At 46.5% G+C, this 21,264-nt stretch overlaps 2 protein-coding genes across 13 annotated transcripts in view; one reads left to right on the top strand and one right to left on the bottom strand.

Moving 5' to 3' along the window:
* LOC105467828 (ubinuclein 1) overlaps window positions 1-18,048 on the bottom strand; it is a 37,301-nt gene extending 19,253 nt beyond the window's left edge. For 2 of the 5 annotated variants that reach the window (XM_011717553.3, XM_011717555.3), the window contains exons 1-7: window positions 17,132-17,286; window positions 10,571-10,858; window positions 5,184-5,270; window positions 4,594-4,689; window positions 4,143-4,277; window positions 3,333-3,436; window positions 2,199-2,637 (exon numbers count right to left, since the gene is read on the bottom strand). In XM_011717553.3, the coding sequence (XP_011715855.2) occupies window positions 2,199-2,637; window positions 3,333-3,436; window positions 4,143-4,277; window positions 4,594-4,689; window positions 5,184-5,270; window positions 10,571-10,819 (1,110 nt within the window). In that variant the 5' untranslated portion in view covers window positions 10,820-10,858; window positions 17,132-17,286. Of the gene's footprint in view, window positions 1-2,198; window positions 2,638-3,332; window positions 3,437-4,142; window positions 4,278-4,593; window positions 4,690-5,183; window positions 5,271-10,570; window positions 10,859-16,857; window positions 17,287-17,314 lie in introns of those variants that run through there. The other 3 variants (XM_011717551.3, XM_011717554.3, XM_011717552.3) reach the window with 2 other exon arrangements.
* Window positions 18,049-18,163: 115 nt separating this feature from the next.
* The window catches only part of LOC105467829 (glyoxylate reductase 1 homolog), a 47,725-nt gene continuing 44,624 nt past the window's right edge, over window positions 18,164-21,264 (top strand). For 3 of the 8 annotated variants that reach the window (XR_011616280.1, XM_011717557.3, XM_071084078.1), the window contains exons 1-3: window positions 18,167-18,301; window positions 19,320-19,356; window positions 20,368-20,447. Coding sequence is in view for 6 of the 8 variants with exons in the window: in XM_011717557.3 (XP_011715859.3) it covers window positions 18,264-18,301; window positions 19,320-19,356; window positions 20,368-20,447 (155 nt within the window). In the remaining 2 variants the exon portion in view is untranslated. Of the gene's footprint in view, window positions 18,302-19,319; window positions 19,357-20,367; window positions 20,448-21,264 lie in introns of all 8 variants that reach the window. The other 5 variants (XM_071084080.1, XM_071084079.1, XM_071084082.1 and 2 more) reach the window with 4 other exon arrangements.

The following is a 21,264-nucleotide window of genomic DNA, read 5'->3' as shown; positions in this document are numbered from 1 at the left end:
ACTCGGGAGGCTGAGGCAGGAGAATGGCGTGAACCCAGGAGGCGGAGCTTGCAGTGAGCTGAGATCCGGCCACTGCACTCCAGCCTGGGCGGCAGAGCGAGACTCCGTCTCAAAAAAAAAAAAAAACAAACACATACACAGAGGCTAGAAAAGAATATCCAACTAGAAATTGTTTTTATATTGGCCGGATGGATCATTTCTACACACTTGCCACCCCATTTTCAAAGTTTCTTAAAGCTGTTACAGGAGAAGGGCAATGCGAAGACTCGAATATCAACTTCACATTTGAATATCATATTTTCAAACCAGAACATCAGCCTCTCCTGGTCACCAGCTCCCCACCAGGCCCCAGGCCCACCTTGACTATGGGATCCTGAACCATGTGTTTGTTATGCCCAAGAGCTAACCGACACTTGGCAATCACTGAGGCAGGGCAGGTTGCCTAACAAGGTGTTTACTCAGTTCCGCTTTCTTGCACCAGAGCCCCATGCTTTTTCCGGTTGTATCATTTTGTTGACACTAAATCTGTCCCTATCTTTCCCAAGAAAGTGAAACAGCAAGTCTTCACACTAGAACACAACCTATGGCATGAGTGGGGACACAGCCAAGAATTTGGTTTTGACTTTTCTCTAATGAGCAGCTATCATCACATAGACCTTAAATGATTTAACAAGACTTTCAGAGACTATGAAACAATTTGATTACAAACCAGAGGATTAAAAAGAGCAAGATATAATGTTTGTTTAACATGAATTCTGAGAGCAAATATAGGACACTAGGCTCAAACACACCAAGTTCAGATTCAGCTACTTCCACCTCAAGGTCATACTTAAGGGATACTCCAAACCCCAACATGGCACAATTCATTTAAATCATTACATTCAAATACAATACTTGAATTTCCAATGCTGAACACAAGCTGACAAAGATGAGATAGAGATTGGAACAGATACTTTATTTGCTTTATATACGGCGTTCAAATAGTTTTTGGAAGTGAGAAAATCATTTTAGCAGTGGCTGACAATTTACCCTGCCCTAAAACACAAAGGATACTATACGTAACAATGCTTCTAAAATACTGTAAGAACTGCTGGTTTAAAACCTACAGCTGTAGATTATGAGTGCCACCAGAGCTGCATCACAAGTCCTGATGCTTAAGATAAAATGTTATTTTAACTTAAAGGTAAATGATACTACAACTAATGATCCATGCCAGGTTTACAGTTAAGAAATATGTTACTTGAACAGACAATTCTCAGAGCTTAGGGATCAATTCCCAATCACTGGAGGAAAACAGCAAGAGCTGCTATATCCTAAAGGTGGTGATGGTGGTTGGTTTGTTTTTTAACAGAGTCTCGCTCTGTGGCCCAGGCTGGAGTGCACTGGCGCCATCTCCACTCACCACAACCTCCGCCTCCTGGATTCAAGTGATTCTCCTGCCTCAGCCTTTCAAGTAGCTAGGATTATGGTATGCGCCACCCTGCCCAGCTAAATTTTTGTATTTTTAGTAGAAAGAGGGTTTCACCATGTTGGCCAGGCTGGTCTCGAACTCCTGACCTCAGGTGATCCACCTGCCTCGGCCTCCCAAAGTGCTGGGATTACAGGTGTGAGTCACCGTGCCCCGCCAATGGTGGGTTTTAACGGGGCATGGACGGCAATTAAAATTAAGTTACTTTTCATTCATCACATTGGAAGCATTCCCGTAATCACTACCTAACTCTAGATACACAATGCAAAGGAGCAACTGAAACCTAGTGGCAACGAAGCATATACTCTATGTGCAATTCATATGTTTGCAAACTTTTGTGAATTTGCAAAACCTTCGGAAGAATTCTAAGATGAATCTCTGCCTCAGCTGCCTGTTGCCAACATCATCCATCTATCACATGAAAGAAAAGATGCCGAGTGGAAAACTGACAGAAAACAGAATAATCTGACAGAAAACAGAAAGACAACCATCTCCCCAGAAGAAAGCAAACTTTCCAGAAATGAAGAAATGAAGAATGGCCTAAAATGATGCCTGACGGGCAAGGCTTGCACTGTTTTCTCCCTCAGAATGAGAAGAGAGTTTGGAAAAAGCTGACACCTTAACTGCCAACTCACTAAGGTTTCTCTGGGCGAGCTTCACGCAGTGCAGAACCAACGGCAATCTGCCCAAACTGCTTCCAGGAAAGCCCAGCCGCACTGTGTCACCATACCTGAGCCAGCTCCTTAACGCGCTTCTCCAGGGGTGCTGGCAGGCCTTCGGGGAGAGAAGAGGGCTGCCTGAATTCCTGGTCCAATCCCACCCCAAGGGAATCACTTCCATCATCCATATCACGGAAGGGGCTTCCTTCTGGAGACTCACTGAGCAGATGCTCCAAGTCCAAATCCGTCAGCGAGTCCATGGCAGTGGCCGCCTGGAGCAAGTCGTTGTCAGAAGTGGAGCCAAAGAGTGAGAGCAAGGGGTCAGAGGCACCCTCCAGTTCTCGCAGGCCCTGAGCTTCCGCTGATGGGACCGCAACAGGCTTATGCTCCTCCTCCCTTTTTTTCTGAGCCTCTTTCTCCTTCTGAAATTTCTTTAGCATCTCTTTAACGCTTAAAGCCCCAGAATATTTCTTCTTCTTCTTCTCCTTACTGGCATTGAGGGCTGTGAAGCTGCAAGCAAGAGGGAAACTGGTCACTCAGACTACAGGACACTGCCAAAGGGAACTCCAGAGGCCTTCACCCCTGCTCCCAGGGCCATGGTCTCCAGGAGAACCTGTCACAGTCCACCCTGTCATTCCTCCTCCCTCCTCTTGGCATATGGAGCTCGTTCTTGCTGAGACCAAAGCTTGAGAGTTAATACAGGTTAGCAACACAGTGTCACATATGCTAAATTTCCGACGGGTTTTTAGAAACCACTGCCAGGCTGAAATAAAAGGTTGCAAAAAGGGGCAGGGAGAGCAAGAAAAGTATTTACAGGGAGAAAGCAGGAGCAGCAGAGAACAGCAGCAACTTGAAGAGCAGCTGGGGTGAGACCAAGTGAGGAGAAGGAAGCAGGACCACAGACGACAAGGGAAAACAGCAGAGACAGAAGGAGAACTGGGGCAGAGAGGAGCGTCCCGGAGAACGAGAAACATCAGCAGTCACACAGTGACAAGAATAGCTGCCAACACTGACAGTGGAACTATCTGACACACAGAGAGGTGAGCGTGTATGCCCAGAATGGCACTGCGGGAGGCGTGCAGGAGGACAGGAAGGCTAGGCCCTGCTGCCTCTTCCGAAGCTGTGGGGAGGAGGTGAGTCAGCTCCCAGTCGTCCTGCCCTAACAGTTCAGGCTTTATCCTAGCAAAGAAGCTGCTGCCTCTCACCCGGCTTTGGAAAACTTGGACTTTTTCGATTTCTTCTCCTTGTCATAAGTGTCATCTTTTTTCTTCTTCTTTATCTTCTCACCACCTTCCTTCAACTTCCGCTTCTGAGAATTAAAGACAAGGCACAGTTACACGGCTCCCTAACTCAGGGAGCAAGTGCACTACACGGCACTGGCCTTGCTCCGCCCAGGGCACATCCTGAGACCTGTCTCATTTCCTTCATGAACAAAAGCTCTCAGATTGGTCCCTGGACCACAAACCCACAGCATTCCCACCGACGGTGTCTCCTGGAAACACCCAGGGCTGAGACAAAAGTGACCATTCTGGAGCCTGAAACCTTTCTAGTTTGAAAGTTACAAGTGGGCCCTACCTCTTGTTTTAAACACATAGGCAGTGGTACACAGGTTTTTAAACACACTGATCCTAAGGCTGACTGGTTTTCAGTGGGGTGGCAGCCCTGGGAACTGAAGTCCTCTACACGTCCACAGAAGAGGGTCAGCAAGGGTGGTACACATTTCCTCACTCCACACCCTTCCCACCCTTAGGCCACCTCCAGAAACGATCCCTGCTGAGCCTGCTGGGATGTCATGTGAGGTGGACACGATGACCAAGTGCTGCACAGAGCCCCCACAGGCATGTGTCCTCATCAGGGCACATGTGTATGAGGTGAACCATCGACCTGGCACGGCTCTGCCTTTCCACCGTCCTCCTGAGCCGGCCAAGCACCACGTATTCTGACGAGTCACCTACTCATCTGATAGGGTCACATCAAAAAGCATTTCTAAAATCCAAAAGCAAGCACATTCTAACCTTTGGAGACTTTTTCTTCTTTTCTTTAATGAAGTCATCCTCAGACTCTGATGCTTGTCTAAACTGCAGGGTTCCCGAGTTAATGTAAAATCCTCCATACTTCGTAGTCAAAGAAGCAGGAACAAGCTCATCATACTGAAAGGGTGAAACAAACTGTCAGCTCCAAGTTCTGCTTCTGTAGTCCGAAGGTGCAAAGCAGGTCTCGAGAGAGATGTGAGTATGTTCCTCTGACACTTCCAAGAGCATGCTAAAACATCCTTCTGGTCAACATTTTCTGAAGAGGGAACTAAGGCGCGGATCAAGAATGTCACTTTGTCTCTCATCAGCGCTGCTACTGCCTCATGCTGGGAAGAGGGCATGGCCGCTGTGACCCCACCCCCAGCTTCCTGGCCAGTATGAGGAGGAGCTATGGCACAGTGGGTCTGACACGGCATTTTCAGTAACTACTTACCGCCTCAGAGTTATCGATGAAGGAATCGGATTCATCATAACCATACCCCATATCGATCAAGTCCTGTATTCGGTCTTTTCTACGTTTCTTTCCACCCTAAAATGTAAAAGCAACAGATTACATGCTTTTTGATAAATACACAGAATTAACTGTGGCCTTGAACTTCATCAGCTATGACTCAAAGAGGAAAAGCACTAACTAGAAAGGTCACTCTCTCACATACACAAACCCCAAAATCTCCTTTCCTGAAAACCTTTTAACATAGGGCAGATTTGTATCTGTATAAAATGTCCTAGGACAGAAAAATGAACTAAATGGTTTCTTATGCTTCGTACCAAAACATTTCTTCTAAGACGATCACAGGCCCTTCTCGGTTATTTGTCCAGTTAGCTCCTCACTCTAGCTCTGCCATGCCCGTTTTCTGTATCTTAATGCATTAGGTTTAATAACTGCTTCTGTTCTCTCCAAGCTTAATGCTTATGTCCACATCAGTGTTTATTACATGATAATCCACTAAAAGGAATACAGAAATGTATGGAAACCTCTCCCACCCAATGAGGTTGTTTTGTTGCTCAAGAGAGAAATCTTACGTATTTTTCTTCAAATTTCCGGGCAAGGGCCTCCACTTTATGCCTTTCCTTTTCTTCGTCATTGAAAGGATCTGACAGATCTTTCTTCTGTAAAGAGATTGTTCCATAAAAAATAAGTCACAAAATAGTCCCATGTTCTTATTCGTAGAAACTCCACTGACTACTCAATACCTATATCAAAACAATGTTTTTCAGAAAAAGGCAAGGTATAAAACATGCTACTATCTCATCAAAGTTTATCTTAATTAAGAAAGTAAAATTTCCATTCACGTAGGTTAATAAAACTTGACTGAATGCCTACAATTATCCACCACAGCAGGAGGGGCTACAGGGCTCAAAGACAGCAAAGGGCCTTTAGAAGGAGATGCTCAATCGCTACACAACCACGTTCAATACAGCGGACTTCCTTCGTAACTCTAAAATTTTCTTCATGCATTTAAAAACATTCTAAGAAAGAGTCCATTGACTTCCAAAAGAGTCAATGGCTCAAAAACGTGAAAATCCCACTGAATGTGGTACAAGTTCTTGAGAGCCGTTCTGCCACACTGTTTAGAAAGGTCTGAAATTGCACTTCTCTCGGTGCTACCAAAGTTAAACTCAGGCTTCCAAGGCTTATTTCCATTTTATAAGCTTATTCTTTTCTCATCAAGCAAATTTTCCAGAGATAAGCCTTAAGGTTCTTGAGCAAGGAATCTAAAAAAAAAAATTTTTTTTTTGTTTTGAGATATAGTCTCACTCCGTCACTCAAGCTGCAGTGCAGTGGCACAATCATGACTCACTGTAGCCTCAACCTCCCCAGGCTAGGGTGATCCTCCTGCCTCAGCCTCTTGCATAGCTGGGACCACAGGCATGCAACACTAGGCCTAGCTCATTTTTTCTTTAAGTCTTTTGTAGAGAGAGGGTTTCATCATGTTGCCGAGGCTGGTCTCAAGCTCTTGGGCTCAAATGATCTGCCCATCTCAGCCTCTCAAAGTGCTGAGATTACAGGTGACAGCCACCACACCCAGCCAGAAGCCAGGAACCTTAACAAGACTCCTGTACCAAAAATGTTTAAGACTTCAAGGTAGGCCGGGCGCGGTGGCTCAAGCCTGTAATCCCAGCACTTTGGGAGGCCGAGACGGGCGGATCACGAGGTCAGGAGATCGAGACCATCCTGGCTAACATGGTGAAACCCCGTCGCTACTAAAAAATACAAAAAACTAGCCGAGTGAGTTGGCGGGCGCCTGTAGTCCCAGCTACTCGGGAGGCTGAGGCAGGAGAACGGCGTAAACTTGGGAGGCGGAGCTTGCAATGAGCTGAGATCCGGCCACTGCACTCCAGCCCGGGCGACACAGCGAGACTCCGTCTCAAAAAAAAAAAAAAAAAGACTTCCAGGTAGAGAGAAAACATTAAAGACTGTATGCCTGTTTCAAACAAACTTTCTTATCTCACCCTTCCATCTCTGCCTACTGAAATACTACCCGCAAAGGATCAGTTAAATGATTTGTGGTGTACACACACAATGGGATTTTATAGAGCATACATCTAATGAACATACCACAAATGGGGAGTCTTTCAAACACACTTATCTGGATCTTCTAATTTTTCTAGGATGATCACATATAACTTGAGTGGTTATGTAACAGTAAGAAATCCCACCAACCTTGAGGAGCACTGGATTCCATGTATACTACTCAATGCCTTGCCAACAGCAGTCTTCCAATAACTACTATTTCCTGACTGTATGATGGAAGGTCCAGCTCTGTCCAAATACTAATCAGGATATAAGCTCTCTTCTTTCCAAGACCTCCAGGGCCTGTGTTGTACCAGACTTAAACAATGACCGTATTGTAATTTCTGTTACCTGTGGTGGTACCATTCTCCTAAACCTACACGTTTGAGTGTGGTACAGTGTTTTCTCTACCTTTCTACAGTCCTCTGAATCTAGCACAGTGCCTTCATACTATTAAGAAATATACACTAAAAGAATGCTGCACGAATGTGTCCGATTTCATTGTACTTTTAACACTGCAGAGTAGACCCACGGCGACTTAGGAGTTCCCTGAACCCGAAGTCCAGGACTGAATCCTCTGAATTGGATCCAAAGTTCTCTGTGTATCCTCCATGCATTTGTCTGCAATGGAGAAGGGCATTTGGAGCCCCCAAAAACGTGCAATCAGAGCACTGGAGTTCTCATTTCAGTTGACCTACTGATTTGGTTTCAACCCACAAATAAACACTGATTTGGTTAACCAACCCCTGCTACTGTCTCTTCCTCTAAACGAAAAAGATACCATTTTACTGAAACAGGAATTATAAAGGGATTTGAAATTACTTTTTCTCATCCTGCCCAGTGGCCCTCATCCAACAGGCTGACCCCTGGTACAGACTCATTGGCCTCGATTCTGGCAATCAGGCAATCAGACCTCAATCAAGGAAACATTTTTTTTTTGGTTTGGTTTTTTTTGGTGGGGGAAGATGGAGTCTCACCATCACCCAGGCTGGAGTACAGTGGCGCGATCTCAGCTCGTTGCAAAACCCGCCTCCTGGGTTCAAGTGATTCTCACGCGTCAGCCTCCCCAGAGCTGGGATTACAGGTGCGTCCCACCACTCCCGGCTTTTTTTTTTTTTTTTTTTTTTGGAGACAGAGTCTTGCTCTGTCACCCAGGCTGGAGTGCAGTGGCATGATCTCGGCTCACTAAAACCTCCAGCCCCTGGGTTCAAGCAATTCTCCTGCCTCAGCCTCCCAAGTAGCTAGCATTACATGCGTGTACTACCACATCCGGCTAATTTTTGTATTTTTAGTAGAGATGGGGTTTCACCATGTTGGCCAGGCTGGTCTCGAACACCTGACCTCAAGTGATCAGACCGCCTTAGCCTCCCAAAGTGTTGGGATGCTGCGCCAGGCCTTCTAGCCATGTTTTTTTTGTTTTTTTTTGTTTTTTTTTTTTTTAAGACAGGGTCTTGCTTTCACCCAGTGCAGTAGTGTGATCACGGCTCACTGCAACCTTGACCTCTCAGGCTCAAACAATCCTCCCACCTCAGCCACCTCAGCTTTCTGAGTAGCTGGAACTTCAGGCATGCGCCATCATGCCCAGCTAATTTCTACATTATTTTGCAGAGATGGAGTTTCACTATGTTGCCCAGGCTAGTCTTGAACTCCTGTGGTCAAGTGATCTTCATGTCTCTGACTCCCAAAGTGCTGGGATTACAGGTGTGAGCCACTATGCCAGGCCAAGAAAATACATTTTTTAATCTCAGGAAAAAAAGGTTAATCCTTCTAACCAAAAATACCCTCCAAACAGCACACCTGTGAATAAGACCGACTGATCACTTGGCACTGAGGCATAATGCTAGAAACTTCACAACATAGGGCCGGGCGCAGTGGCTCAAGCCTGTAAACCCAGCACTTTGGGAGGCCAAGACGGGCGGACCACAAGGTCAGGAGATCGAGACCATCCTGGCTAACATGGTGAAACCCCGTCTCTACTAAAAAATACAAAAAACTAGCCGGGCAAGGTGGCGGGCGCCTGTAGTCCCAGCTACTCGGGAGGCTGAGGCAGGAGAATGGCGTAAACCCGGGAGGTGGAGCTTGCGGTGAGCTGAGATCTGGCCACTGCACTCCAGCCTGGGCGGCAGAGCAAGACTCCGTCTCAAAAAAAAAAAAAAGACACTTCACAACATGATCTCATTCCACGCTCAGACAGCTGTGAGCCAATTATCAGCCTCATCCCCATTTCACCAAGAGCCACTCTAGAGACTAGAATGCTGCCAGTGTGGGGCCTACTTACCTTTTCCTCAGAGCCTAGCATAGTGCAAAGGGAGACATAGGTGCTTAAAAATGCTTTTCACCTAGGCAGTACTCAAATACCATATGATTCTATCTACATACAATACAAAAACACAGCCGGGTGCCGTGGCTCACGCCTGTAATCCCAACACTTTGAGAGGCAGAGGTGGGTAGATCACTTGAGGTCAGGAGTTCTCAAGACCAGCCTGGCCACCAACATGGTGAAACCCCGTCTCTGCTAAAAATACAAAAAAAAAAAAAAAATTAGCCAGATGTGATGGCTGGCACCTGTAATCCCAGCTACTTGGGAGGCTAAGATAGGAGAACCACTTGAACTTGGGAGGCAAAAGTTGCAGTGAGCCAAGATTGCACCACCGCACTGCAGCCTGGGTGACAGGGTAAGACTTGGTCTCAAAAAAGAGAAAAAAAAAAAAAAAGAGAGAGGTCAGACCCTTGGCTCATGCCTGTAATCCCGGCACTTTGGGAGGCCAACGTGGGTGGATTTTCACAAGGTCAGGAGGTCGAGACCATCCTGGCTAACACGTTGAAACGCCGTCTCTACTAAACACACAAAAAAATTAGCCGGGCATGGTGGTGGACGCCTGCTGTCCCAGCTACTCGGGAGGCTGAGGCAGGAGAATGGTGTGAACACAGGCGGCAGAGGTTGCAGTGAGCCAAGATCACGCCACTGCACTCCAGCCTGGGCGACAGAGCGAGACTCCGCCTCAAAAAACAAACAAACAAACAAAAAAACCTCCACAAATCTAAGCTGATCTAAGCTGTTAGAAATCAGGGCAGTGGTTGCCCATTAGTATTGGGATAGTCTTCTGGCAGGGCAGAAGGAGGGTTTCTGGGGTCATGATAAATATATGTTGTGACCTACATGCAGATTACATGGGTGCAGTGAGTTCATGAAAATCCATCAAGTTGTGGCTAGGTGCAGTGGCTCATGTTTGTAATCTCAGCACTTTGGGAGGCCAAGGCAGGCAGATCACTTGAGAACAGCAGTTTGAGACCAGCCTGGCCAACACAGTGAAATGCCATCTCCACCAAAAATACAGAAATTAGCTGGGTATGGTGGCGTGCACCTGTAATCCCAGCTACTCAGGAGGTTGAGGCAGAAGAATCACTTGAACCCAGGAGGTGGAGGTTACAGTGAGCCGAGATCGCGCCACTGCACTCCAGCCTGGGCGACAGGGCAAGACTCAGTCAAAAAAACAAGAAAAAAACAACAACAAAAAGCAGTCTACGTGTTTTCTTGTCGGCCCCTATACTAGGTAGACAGCAAGACTCTCTTGGAAGAGAAAAATGTCCAGCATGAAATTCTAACACTGGAACTGTCAGGGACTGGTTTCATTTACACATAACGTTTACAACCTTGACAGAGAAAAATGCACTGTTTTTAAAATTTATGTTAATTAGTTATAATTCAAATTGGCCTCTCCCTTTGCGCACAGAGGTAAGAGAAGCAAACCTTGTGCTTGCCTTGAGTGAGTGACAGGATCTTTGAGCAGCCAAAACCTCAGTAAATCTTGCTTCCCCACTATGGAAGCCCCACATGCACGCACTGACCCCTGTGCATTAAACCTGCAGCGCCTCTGGGAACAAAGGGGTGTACCTTGTCTCCAGGCTGAAGGCCTTTTACCTTCCCTCGGATATTCTTCACCAGCTCTGGGTAGAAGAACTCTGGGCAGCGTTTGTGATCTGGTTCAAAGAGGGTGAGTGTAATCCGAACAGCTGCTGCGGCCGGCTCACAGTCCTGATGCTGTTCTGCTCCCCCAGCCTCCTCCTTCCGGGACTTCTTCAAAAATGCAGGATTCAGGGAACCTGGGAGAGAGGTGAACTGGACCCTGTGGGGCTCCGACATGGCTACCAACAAGTCTTAGCGGGTGTCACTGCATGGCTTCTGTTAACATTGAAAAGAAGGGCCAGGTCAAACGAAGATGATAAAATAGTTTACCTGTCTAATTAAAGAGATTTAAGTTTAAGAGAATTTCATTGTCAAGAAAACTCCACTGTTATACTTTGTCATTTATTGCTTTTTCCTGCTTAAATACTCATCCTAAAATTTTTTCATAATCATTCAGAGACAGTCACTGCTTAGCACACTTCTTTTTTTCTATGTATCTATATCCTAGATCCTCGACCTAAAAGAACGCATGCTAACAGAGCCTTAGACCTCCACATTGTAAAGACTACTAAAATATTAATTGTTTTCCACTTAATTTGTCTAACACTTATTTTTTCTGGCTGAGAATAACCTTTAAGGACTCTTTATTTTCATCACCAGCAGTTTCCTATCATTGGGAGCCAATCTTCACAGGGACAAAGCTTTTACCAGCTAAACAAAAGATACTGCCTACCCCAGGATAATAAAGAACCAGTGACTCAGGAGGGTGTGGCTAGGCTCACTTCCTAACAAAGTTACACACTCCTGCCCTGTGCACCACTCTCACACCCAAATACTGGCCTTGGCAAAATAAATTATCACATGCCAAAGACCTTCAAAATCACTAGGGAATGGTCAAAATAGATTTTGAATACAGAATTCCAAATGTTCACAGAATATGAATACGCTAATACATGCCATACATGTTTTCTGCTTACTTCATATATAATTTTGTGTCCTGCTTTTTAAAAGAGTTCATATTCTAGTGTGAACTTTCTACCATACCAATAAATAGAGATATTTATTGCCGCCTTGTTTATACAAGAAAAATGATGGAAGCAACCAAAATGACAATCAAATGACAATCAATCAGGGAATGGTTGAATAAACTGCGACTTTCTTACTGACTTGTAAGAGCTCTTGATACTATACATAAATTATTACATATTATAGATACACAACACCTGTCATATCTCTTATAACTGCTTTTTCTTGTTTTGTTATTTGTTGTTTAATGTTGATTAGAGTGAGGTATGATGAAAAAAATGTTAACTTTTTTTTTCTGAGATAGGGTCCCACTGTTATATCCAAGCTGGAGAGCAGTGGCCCGATCATAGCCACAACCTCCCAGGCTCAAGCAAACCTCTCATCACTTCAACCTCTGGAGTAGCTGGGACTACAGGTATACACCACCACGGCTGGCTAATTTTTTCTATTTTTTGTAGAGATGCTGACCCACTATGTTGCCCAGGCTGGTCTTAAGTTCACAACCTCAAGCAACTCTCCTTCCAAGGAAATGATAACTTCGTATGCAGTCAAAACTAGGCTCTTTTCCTTTGAGACTCCTCCCATTTCCTGTATGCCTAGAATGCTCATCTCCAACCAGATCTTACAGAAGAACTTGTGTATATAGGTTTGTTTTTTGAGACAAAGTCTCACTCTGTTGCCCAGACTGGAATAAAGTGACTCAATCTCAGCTCACTGCAACTCAACCCCCCAGGCTAAAGCGATCCTCCTACCTCAGCCTCCCTAGGAGCTGGAACTATAGGCATGCTAATTTTTGTATTTTTTGTTTTGCCATGTTGTCCAGACTGGTTTTGAACTCCTGGGCTCAGGCGATCCTCCTGCCTTGGCCTCCCAAAGTGATGGAATCACGGGTGTGAGCCACTGAGCCCAGCCTACATGGTCATTTATAGATATTTTTTCACATTTACTTCATTAACCCCAGATGAATTTGCTATGCTATAAAGTATGAGGATAGGCTATAACTTGGTTTCTTCCAGTATCAATCACTAAACAATCCTTCCTTCCTGTGCTGATTTGGCATATATTGCAAAGCAACATCGCAGGTATCTAAGGCCTGTTTCTGAAGTCCATCTGTATCTTAATATGGTATTAGAGATTCTTTAACCAGTATTGCACTGTTTTGAAAAGTTTTATGATAAATTTTAATATTGCATAAGCTCATGTTTATTATCCTCCTTTATAAATAATACTTTGCCATTCCAGCCTATGTATTATTTTGGCAGGTTTCCAAAAAACTCACTGTATTTTGGTTGTAAATGAATCACAAACCTGAGTTAATTCAGGAAAATTAGCATATATCCATATACATGTAAACGTATTTGTATATATCCAATACTCATTTGTCAAATTATGATCATAAAATTGCAACATAACATGAGATAAGGGAACAAAATATCTGCAAATGAAGAGTTAAAATAATTCTAATCAGGCAGCAAAACGATTAGCAGTAAAACAGGTTGGTGGTGCAAAAGACCATCTCCCAACGTGTACTAAGATGTTAAAGGAGATTTCCCTAAAAGAAACCTCCAAGGCCCTCAGGATATCTGTGATGCACTGGGGTGTGGAAATAAATCCCAGCTGAAGGTTTACAGATTCCCCCACCGACAGAACCGGAACTGTCTCACTATAAGAAGGGAATCAGCAGGTTAACCAATGGGATGTAGGAAGGTCATCCTGGAAGTGGCAACCAGGTCCTACTCTCCTTGTCCAGGCAGTAAACACATAACCTTATCTCAGTCCAAGTCTGAGAGACTGCAGCTTCAATCCTAGATGGCAAAACTGCTCCTTTCAGTTGCTTAAGTGACTCTCCAAGTCCAAGAAGGTAAAAAATAGGACTACAGGATAAAGTGAGTCAAACCTGTAATCTATTAACACTTAGATTTTGCGTTGTTTTATAATCACTATAATGTTCTGCTGTTACTAAGCCACTTGAAACATGTAAGAGAATCCGATACCTTAAACAATGGTATGTTCGATTTACAACCATAATTCAAAATGCTTAAGAAAACATAATTAAGTTCAAACATGTTTGAATGTTTAAAAAAACTGACTTGGCCGGGCGCGGTGGCTCAAGCCTGTAAACCCAGCACTTTGGGAGGCCGAGACTGGCGGATCACGAGGTCAGGAGATCGAGACCATCCTGGCTAACACGGTGAAACCCCGTCTCTACTAAAAAATACAAAAATCTAGCCGGGCGAGGTGGCGGGCGCCTGTAGTCCCAGCTGCTCGGGAGGCTGAGGCAGGAGAATGGCGTAAACCCGGGAGGCAGAGCTTGCAGTGAGCTGAGATCCGGCCACTGCAGTCCAGCCTGGGCAACAGAACAAGACTCCGTCTCAAAAAAAAAAAAAAAAAAAAAAAAACTGACTTACATTGACGTGTTTATTAGACTTACAAGAGTTGCCTAAGTCCTTGGAAAGATTTTAGTTTAGTTTTTTTTTTTTTTTTTTTTTTTTTTTTTTTGAGACAGCTGCCTCACTCCTGTTGCCCAGGCTGGAGTGCAGTGGCACCATGAGAGCTCACTGCAGCCTCAACTTCCCGGACCCAGGTGATTCTCCTATCCCAGTCTCCCAAGTAGCTGGGACTACAGGCACTCACCACCGCGCCAGGCTTTTTTTTTTTTTTTTTTTTTTCTATCTTAAGTAGAGACAGGGTTTTGTCATGTTGCCCAGGTTGGTCTCAATTGCCTGGACACAAGCAATTTGTCAACCTTGGCCTCCCAAAGATTTTACTACTAAGTTCATCTCTTTAGAAGTTTGAAGTATTTGAATCAGAAATATAAAGCTTTAAGTGCAGTTTAAAACATTTAAGATAATTTAATTAACTTCGTGATTTAATTAACTTTGTAAAAAGAGTTGGGAATTTAATCTGTTAAACTGATGCCTGAATTGAACCTTTGTCAAAGATCAAGTTTTTTTTAAAATAAATGTTCTTATATTTGTAAATAAAACAAGATTTGTGAGTAATACTTAAAAGGCTTAAAAATAGCCAAGTTGGCCGGGCGCGGTGGCTCAAGCCTGTAATCCCAGCACTTTGGGAGGCCGAGACGGGCGGATCACGAGGTCAGGAGATCGAGACCATCCTGGCTAATATGGTGAAACCCCGTCTCTACTAAAAATACAAAAAAAAAACTAGCCGGGCGAGGTGGTGGGCGCCTGTAGTCCCAGCTACTCGGGAGGCTGAGGCAGGAGAATGGCGTAAACCCGGGAGGCGGAGCTTGCAGTGAGCTGAGATCCGGCCACTGCACTCCAGCCTGGGCGACAAAGCGAGACTCTGTCTCAAAAAAAAAAAAAAAAAAAAAATAGCCAAGTTTTTAAATACTCAACTTTAGCCCAACACAGTGGCTCACGCCTGTAATCTCAACACTTTGGGAAGTCAAGGTGGGAGGACTGCTTGAGCCCAGGAGTTCAAGACCAGCCTGGGCAACACAGTGAGACCATCTCTACAAGAAATACAAAAACCAGCTGGGTGTGGTGGCGTGCACACGTGATCCCAGCTCCTCAGGAGGCTAAGGTGGGAAGATCCCTCCAGCCAGGGAGATCAAGGCTGAAGCGTGCGCTGACTGTGCCACTGTACTCAACCCTGGGTAACAGTAAGACTGTGTCTCAAATAGTAGTAATTATTAATAAATATTCAACTTTAATGAGTTGAACACTATTTTAAGTGCAGAATTATACACATAGAACCACCCCTCTCAAGGCTAGGTGCAGTGGCTCACTTCCCAAAATTCCAGCACTTTGGGAGGCTAAGGCAGGATGATCGCTGGAGCCTAGGAGTTTAAGACCAGCCAGGGCAACATGGTGAGACTTCCTCTCTACAAAAAATTTTTTAAAAATTAGCCAGGTAGGCCAGGTGCAGTGGCTCATACCTGTAATCCCAGCACTTTGGGAGGCCGAGGCGGGCGGATCACAAGGTCAGGAAATTGAGACTATCCTGGCTAACACAGTGAAACTCCGTCTCTACTAAAAATACAAAAAACTTAGCTAGGCATGGTGGCGGGCGCCTGTAGTCCCAGCTACTCGGGAGGCTGAGGCAGGAGAATGGCGTGAACCCGGAAGGCAGAGGTTGCAGTGAGCCGAGATTGCACCACTGCACTCCAGCCTGGGCGAAAGAGCAAGACTCCGTCTCAAAAAAAAAAAAAAAAAAAAAAAAAAAACTTTGCCAGGTATAGTGGCACACCCCTGTAGTCTCAGCTACTAAGAAGGCTGAGGTGGCAGGATGGCTTGAGCCTGGGAAGGTCGAGGCTGCAGTAAGCTGTGATCCTGCCACTGCACTCCAGCCTGAGCGACAAGAGTGAAACTCCGTCTCAAAAAAAAAAAAAAAAACCAAGATCCCCCTTTAAAAACCTCAGTTGGTGTTACTGAGAAAATACTAGCCTTCCTTGTCCGTTGATTATTCTCAGGAATTTTATGTTTTTTCTTACCATGCATATATATCCTTTTAAACATTATATTTTCAAACTGGTTATTGATGAAACAGAAAAACTAAATTGTGTATTCCAACTTATAATGAGTACCCTTCCTGAATTCTTATTTTAATGGCTTTTTTTTTCCCCCAAAAGAGGCAGACCTATCATCCATGGAAATAAGAATTCTGTCTTCCCTTTTCCAAAAATTGCATTTCTTATTTTTGTTTCCTGTCTTATTGCACTGGCTAGAACTTTCAGGATATTAGGCAATACATTCATATTATCTAATAGTGGCAGAAATGTACCATGTTTCTGACGTTAACGGGAATGCCTCTAGGTTTTGGTGCAATGTTGATTAAAGATATTTTTTTTTCGTGGGGGGACAAGTCTCGCTCTGTCGCCAGGCTGGAGTGCAGTGACATAATCTGAGCTCACTGCAACCTCCGCTTCCCGGCTTAAGCGATTCTCCTGTCTCAGCCTTCCGAGTAGCTGGGACTACAGACATGTACCACCACGCCCGGCTAATTTTGTATTTTTAGTAGAGACGGGATTGACCGTGTTGGCGAGGCTGGTCTCTGAACTGCTGATCTCAGGTGGTCCGCCCGCCTCGTCCTCCCAAAACGCTGGTATTACAGGCTTATGCCACCATGCCCAGCCAAGATTCATATTTTTAATTAAGTTATTAAAACATCCTTCAATTCCTTACAAAGTAAGAATTTTTAAACAGGAACATGTTATTTTTATCAAATTATTCCCTAGTATCTCAAATACGCTTTCAAAATCATTTTGTCTTAAAAATACATACACAGTAAAATGACAGTTCATGAAGTTAATTCTTGGTACTTCAGGGAAACTGATCTCCCAAAAAAAATCAGGCTGCGGGACGACCCAGTACGGTAAACACCGACTTGCAACCGAAACCTCTAACCACCAAAATGCCTTGGGGAAACGCGTGGGGACCCGCCACCTTTTCCAGCAGGCTGGAACTCAACAAGAGCCCGACACCGAGTCTAAGTCATTCCTTGACACTGTGGAGTCTGTGATCAGGTCTGGGATCTTTTGCAAAACTGTGTTTCTACCTGGTCTGCTGAAGTTTGGGCCGGCGCTGCGCTCAACCGCAGCTAACACTTCCCACTTCATGGTTCAGTTTTCAAGTGTCCAAACTACGCCCGGCATCTGTCTTCCTGTTGTCACAACTTTTTCAGAAGTGCCAAACTACGGCAAGGCTAACGGGAGAGCCCGGACCCGACAAAGACACGCACCTTTGTCCCCAGAGCCGACGCGGGCCGCAGACGTCCCCCCGCGGCGGTCCTCATGCCGGTCCCCGGGCGGCGGCGCAGCTAGCGGTCGGCTCCCGAGCCGTGGCTCCCTGCGGGCGGGCGGCCCGCGCCTCGGCCCATGACCGGGTCCCCGCGCCCAGGGGAGCCTGGTGTGCCGCGCCGCGCGCCGGCCCAGGAGGAAGCGAAGAAATGCCAACTCGACGTCCGTACAGCCACTCTGAGGACACCAAGGGGTCGGGGGAGCAGCCTCCGGGCGCCCCGGGAGAACTTGCGGCGCGGGACCACGCGCTCAGACGGCGCCTCCGAAAGCGGCCGTCGGGAGGAGCGCTCCAAAGAACACGGGCGGCAGGAGCAGACGGGCGCGGACACCAGGGCCTCCCGGTCTGCGGCCAAGAGGAGTAGCCGGGCGCCGGAGCCCAGACCCGGCGGAAGCTGAGTTCCAGGCCGCGCTGAGCTCCGTCACGGGAGCTCACGGGCGCAGCGACGGGGCCGACCAGCGCCTCGGGCTCGGGAATGGCCCCGGGGCCCGCGCAGGACCAACGGCCGCAACGGAAGCGCCGAGAGGGGAGGAGCGCGGAGTCCAAGGCCCGGGGGCGGGGCAGGCCGCGAGGCCGGCTCCCTCTCGCGCTCAGCCGGTCGCACCGTCGCCGCCGCCGCCGCCGCCTCAGACCGCGGACGCTTCGTTGTCACGAGCCGGAGGGAGGGGGAAAGAGCCGGGAGTCTCTGCGCTCCGGCGCGCGGAGACCGCGGCGCTCGCGTCACGTGCCGCTCGGCCAGCCAATGATCCCCGACAGGCGCGGTGACGTCGGAGCAGCGGCGTGGCCGATGACAGCCGGCCCCCATCACGTGGTCGAACCCACTCCAATGGGCGGCGCCGAGGCGACCTGCTTGTTCCCGGCGGCCCGTGCGTCGACGGTGGTTGGGTGGTAAGATGGCGGCTGTGAGTCTGCGGCTCGGCGACTTGGTGTGGTGAGTCCGGGCGGCCGGGCCAACCGAGACGCGCCGGGGAGCTGCCCGCCAGGGTGCGGGGTTCGCTGCCGGCCCCGGAGCTGTCTTTCTGTGCGCTCCAGGTCGCGGAGAGAGGGGAAGAGAAGGTGCCGGCGCTTCCGAGCGGCGCCGGGCGGAAGGGGCAGTCCAGTCCCGGGGGACCGAGGCCGAGGGTGGCCACGGCGGGCACCGGCTTTGATCCCCGAGGCCGCCCGGGAGGGTTCTGCACTCGGGGCCCAGCTACTGGCGGCCCCTGTGAAAGGACCCGCCAGTGCCGCGAGGCTTCCTTGGACGACTTGTTCCCGGGGTCTTGCTGGGGCTTCCCAGAAAGCAGAAGCGCCGGGGACCGGACCTGCGAGTCCATCTCGCCGGTGCCATTCGGTTAAAGCCCAGGTTGCGATGCAGCCGACCTGTGCGGGCGGCTCATCCGGGATTGTCTAAACCGGACTTCTGGCGTTGCCCCGCGAAGAAACGGCGGGGTAGTTCTTTACAACCAATGGCTTGGCAGTGACCAGTGCAGGCTTGGGTGCCTCCCGCGTTCTGCTTCTCTGTCCCAGACAACTGCCCGAACCAAGGCTGATTGTCGCCGCCTCCCTCGAGCTGCATAGCTTGTTTCTCCACCCAGAGGAAGGCTTCCATTAGCATTTGTCAAAGCCAGGCAGGTCTCCTGTTGAATTAAACCAGACTTAGGGAGGGAAAGTCTGTGTTTACAGAGGAAGTTGTCCTCCCACCCCCGTCATTAAGAAGCTCCAGACAAGTGACTTATGACAGTTGTGTTGTTTTGTATTCCTTGTCAACAGAAGAATGGTTACACGTTGTGTACATAAGTATACAATTTTGCATTTTGCTTCTGAGGGTCTTGGGCCCAGCTGTGGAAGCTTTTGTTCCGCCACTTGAGGATGCCAGCAGAGATTTAGGAAAATAAATTGCGTACTGAGTGGGTTGAAGGAGATAGGCTGACTTTTCCAGGTCGAGTGTTAACTCTGTGTTTTTTCTCTAGGGGGAAACTCGGCCGGTATCCTCCTTGGCCAGGAAAGGTGAGTGTCTTGCTACTAAAGGAAGATATCTGAAGTTGGGTTTGAGGAGGTGGAGAATGTAAGATGCATTCCTCTCAGTTTCTAGTATTGAGTTAAACTGGGCCCATTCAGATGGCACTTAGAATTTTTTTTCTCCTAGTATCAGTTATTTTTTAAAAGGCAATGCAGTATATTCCAGATCATTAAATCTGCTCTAAACGCTTATTTCTTGATTTAGAGAAGGTTTATGAAGTTTCTTTTTTAACCCCGGAAATAATTCTAATCTGAATTTAGCTTTATGCTTGAATGTAACAAAAGGAGAAGAAAATATAAATTATCCAGGAAGAGAAGTCTAAATGTAGGTTAGTGAAAAGCCAAAGTATTTTTGTCCCAACTAAGTTTAAATCTTCTTTCCATGTTACCATATGTGCTACTCCAGTGCCTCTTTGCAGAAGTTGGCATTCCAGATTTTGCATGAGGTGATCCATCATTGCTTTCCAAATGTGTTTTTATATTCTTGCTTGGAGCCCAGGAAGTGTCTTTAGATGGTCTCTTTGCAATATGGTGTTTTCTGTGCCTCAGTTGTCCTTTGTTTTCACTATGTCCTGTCTCAACTCTTCCTGCACAGGAAGTATTTCAAAGAGTGTCCTCTGCTTTTTTTCAGTAATGATGGGGTCACATTGGGGTGGGGCAGGTTGGTGGGGGGCAGGAGATGTTGTTGATCTTAGTTTTAACTGCTTGTAAAACAGGGCCTCTACAGTGAAAGGGATATTGTGTCTGCTGAGCACTGTGCTACATGTTAAATATTGGGAACTTGTAGAATATCTACACATTTCCACAAATCTCTAGAAAAATGGGAGATTTAGACAAGTACTAGGCCTTGGGTTCTGTTTTGTATATAAATACATTTATTTGTAAGTCATTTTAATTTACTTTTTTCTTCCCAACATAGAGCTGTGTAGAGCAATGTGGAGCCACTAGAGAGTGGGCTGCGCGTTGCCAGCCAACCTTTTTCCCCCTTTTATCCTCCAGATTGTTAATCCACCAAAGGACTTGAAGAAACCTCGTGGAAAGAAATGCTTCTTTGTGAAATTTTTTGGAACAGAAGATCAGTGAGTAGTATTCACCAGGAGTCTCCCTTTACCTTTCTTTCTGTGTTACCTGGAGTCTGAGCTGCTTTGAAAATATTCTAAGGATCCTTAGTTCAGTCTTCTTATAATGTATAATACTGGCATCTCATTCTGGCTTCATACCTAAATAAAGGTGCAGTTTCTTGCAGAAATTGCCCTAGACAACTGTCCTAGGCCTATAACTAAGTCAGGCAAGAGCTAAGTTCATTTACCTTCTAAATGTAATAATCACATCGAAGTAGTTTCTCACATGTTTCTTTACCCAACTCCAAAGGCAGTTCCTTTTTGTTTGTTTTTGAGACAGGGACTTACTCTGTCACCCAACCTGGAGTACAGAGGCACAGTCTCAGCTCAGCACAACCTCTGCCTCCCCAACTCAAGCAGTCCTCTCACCTCAGCCTCCCGAATAGCTGGGACCACAAGTGTGCACCACCATGCCCAGCTGATTTTTTGTAGAGGGGGTTTTACCGTGTTGCCCAGGATGATGTGGAACTCCTGGACTCAAGCAATCCACCTGCCTTGGCCTCCCAAAGTGCTGGATTATAGGCATGAACCACCACGCCCAGCTGGCAGTTATTTTTATAAAAGCCATGTTCAGTTCTCTTTTAATGCTATATATCATTGTGGTTCATGCATGAGGTATACAATGAAAACTAAAATTGTATTTACCTTAATGAAAGTAATTGTTCAATCCTGTTCTCATTTGTAAAACTAAGTGATTTGTTCTGGCATTATTATAGTAGGTCTTTTTGCTGGATCTGTCCTAAGTTGGGGAAACCAGGACCATTAATCTGAGACT

This window comes from Macaca nemestrina, chromosome 18 (assembly GCF_043159975.1).
Source record: "Macaca nemestrina isolate mMacNem1 chromosome 18, mMacNem.hap1, whole genome shotgun sequence".
NCBI classification, from domain to species: Eukaryota; Metazoa; Chordata; class Mammalia; order Primates; family Cercopithecidae; genus Macaca; species Macaca nemestrina.
Note: the sequence above shows the minus strand (reverse complement) of the source record. Positions and strands in the feature narration are given on the sequence as shown.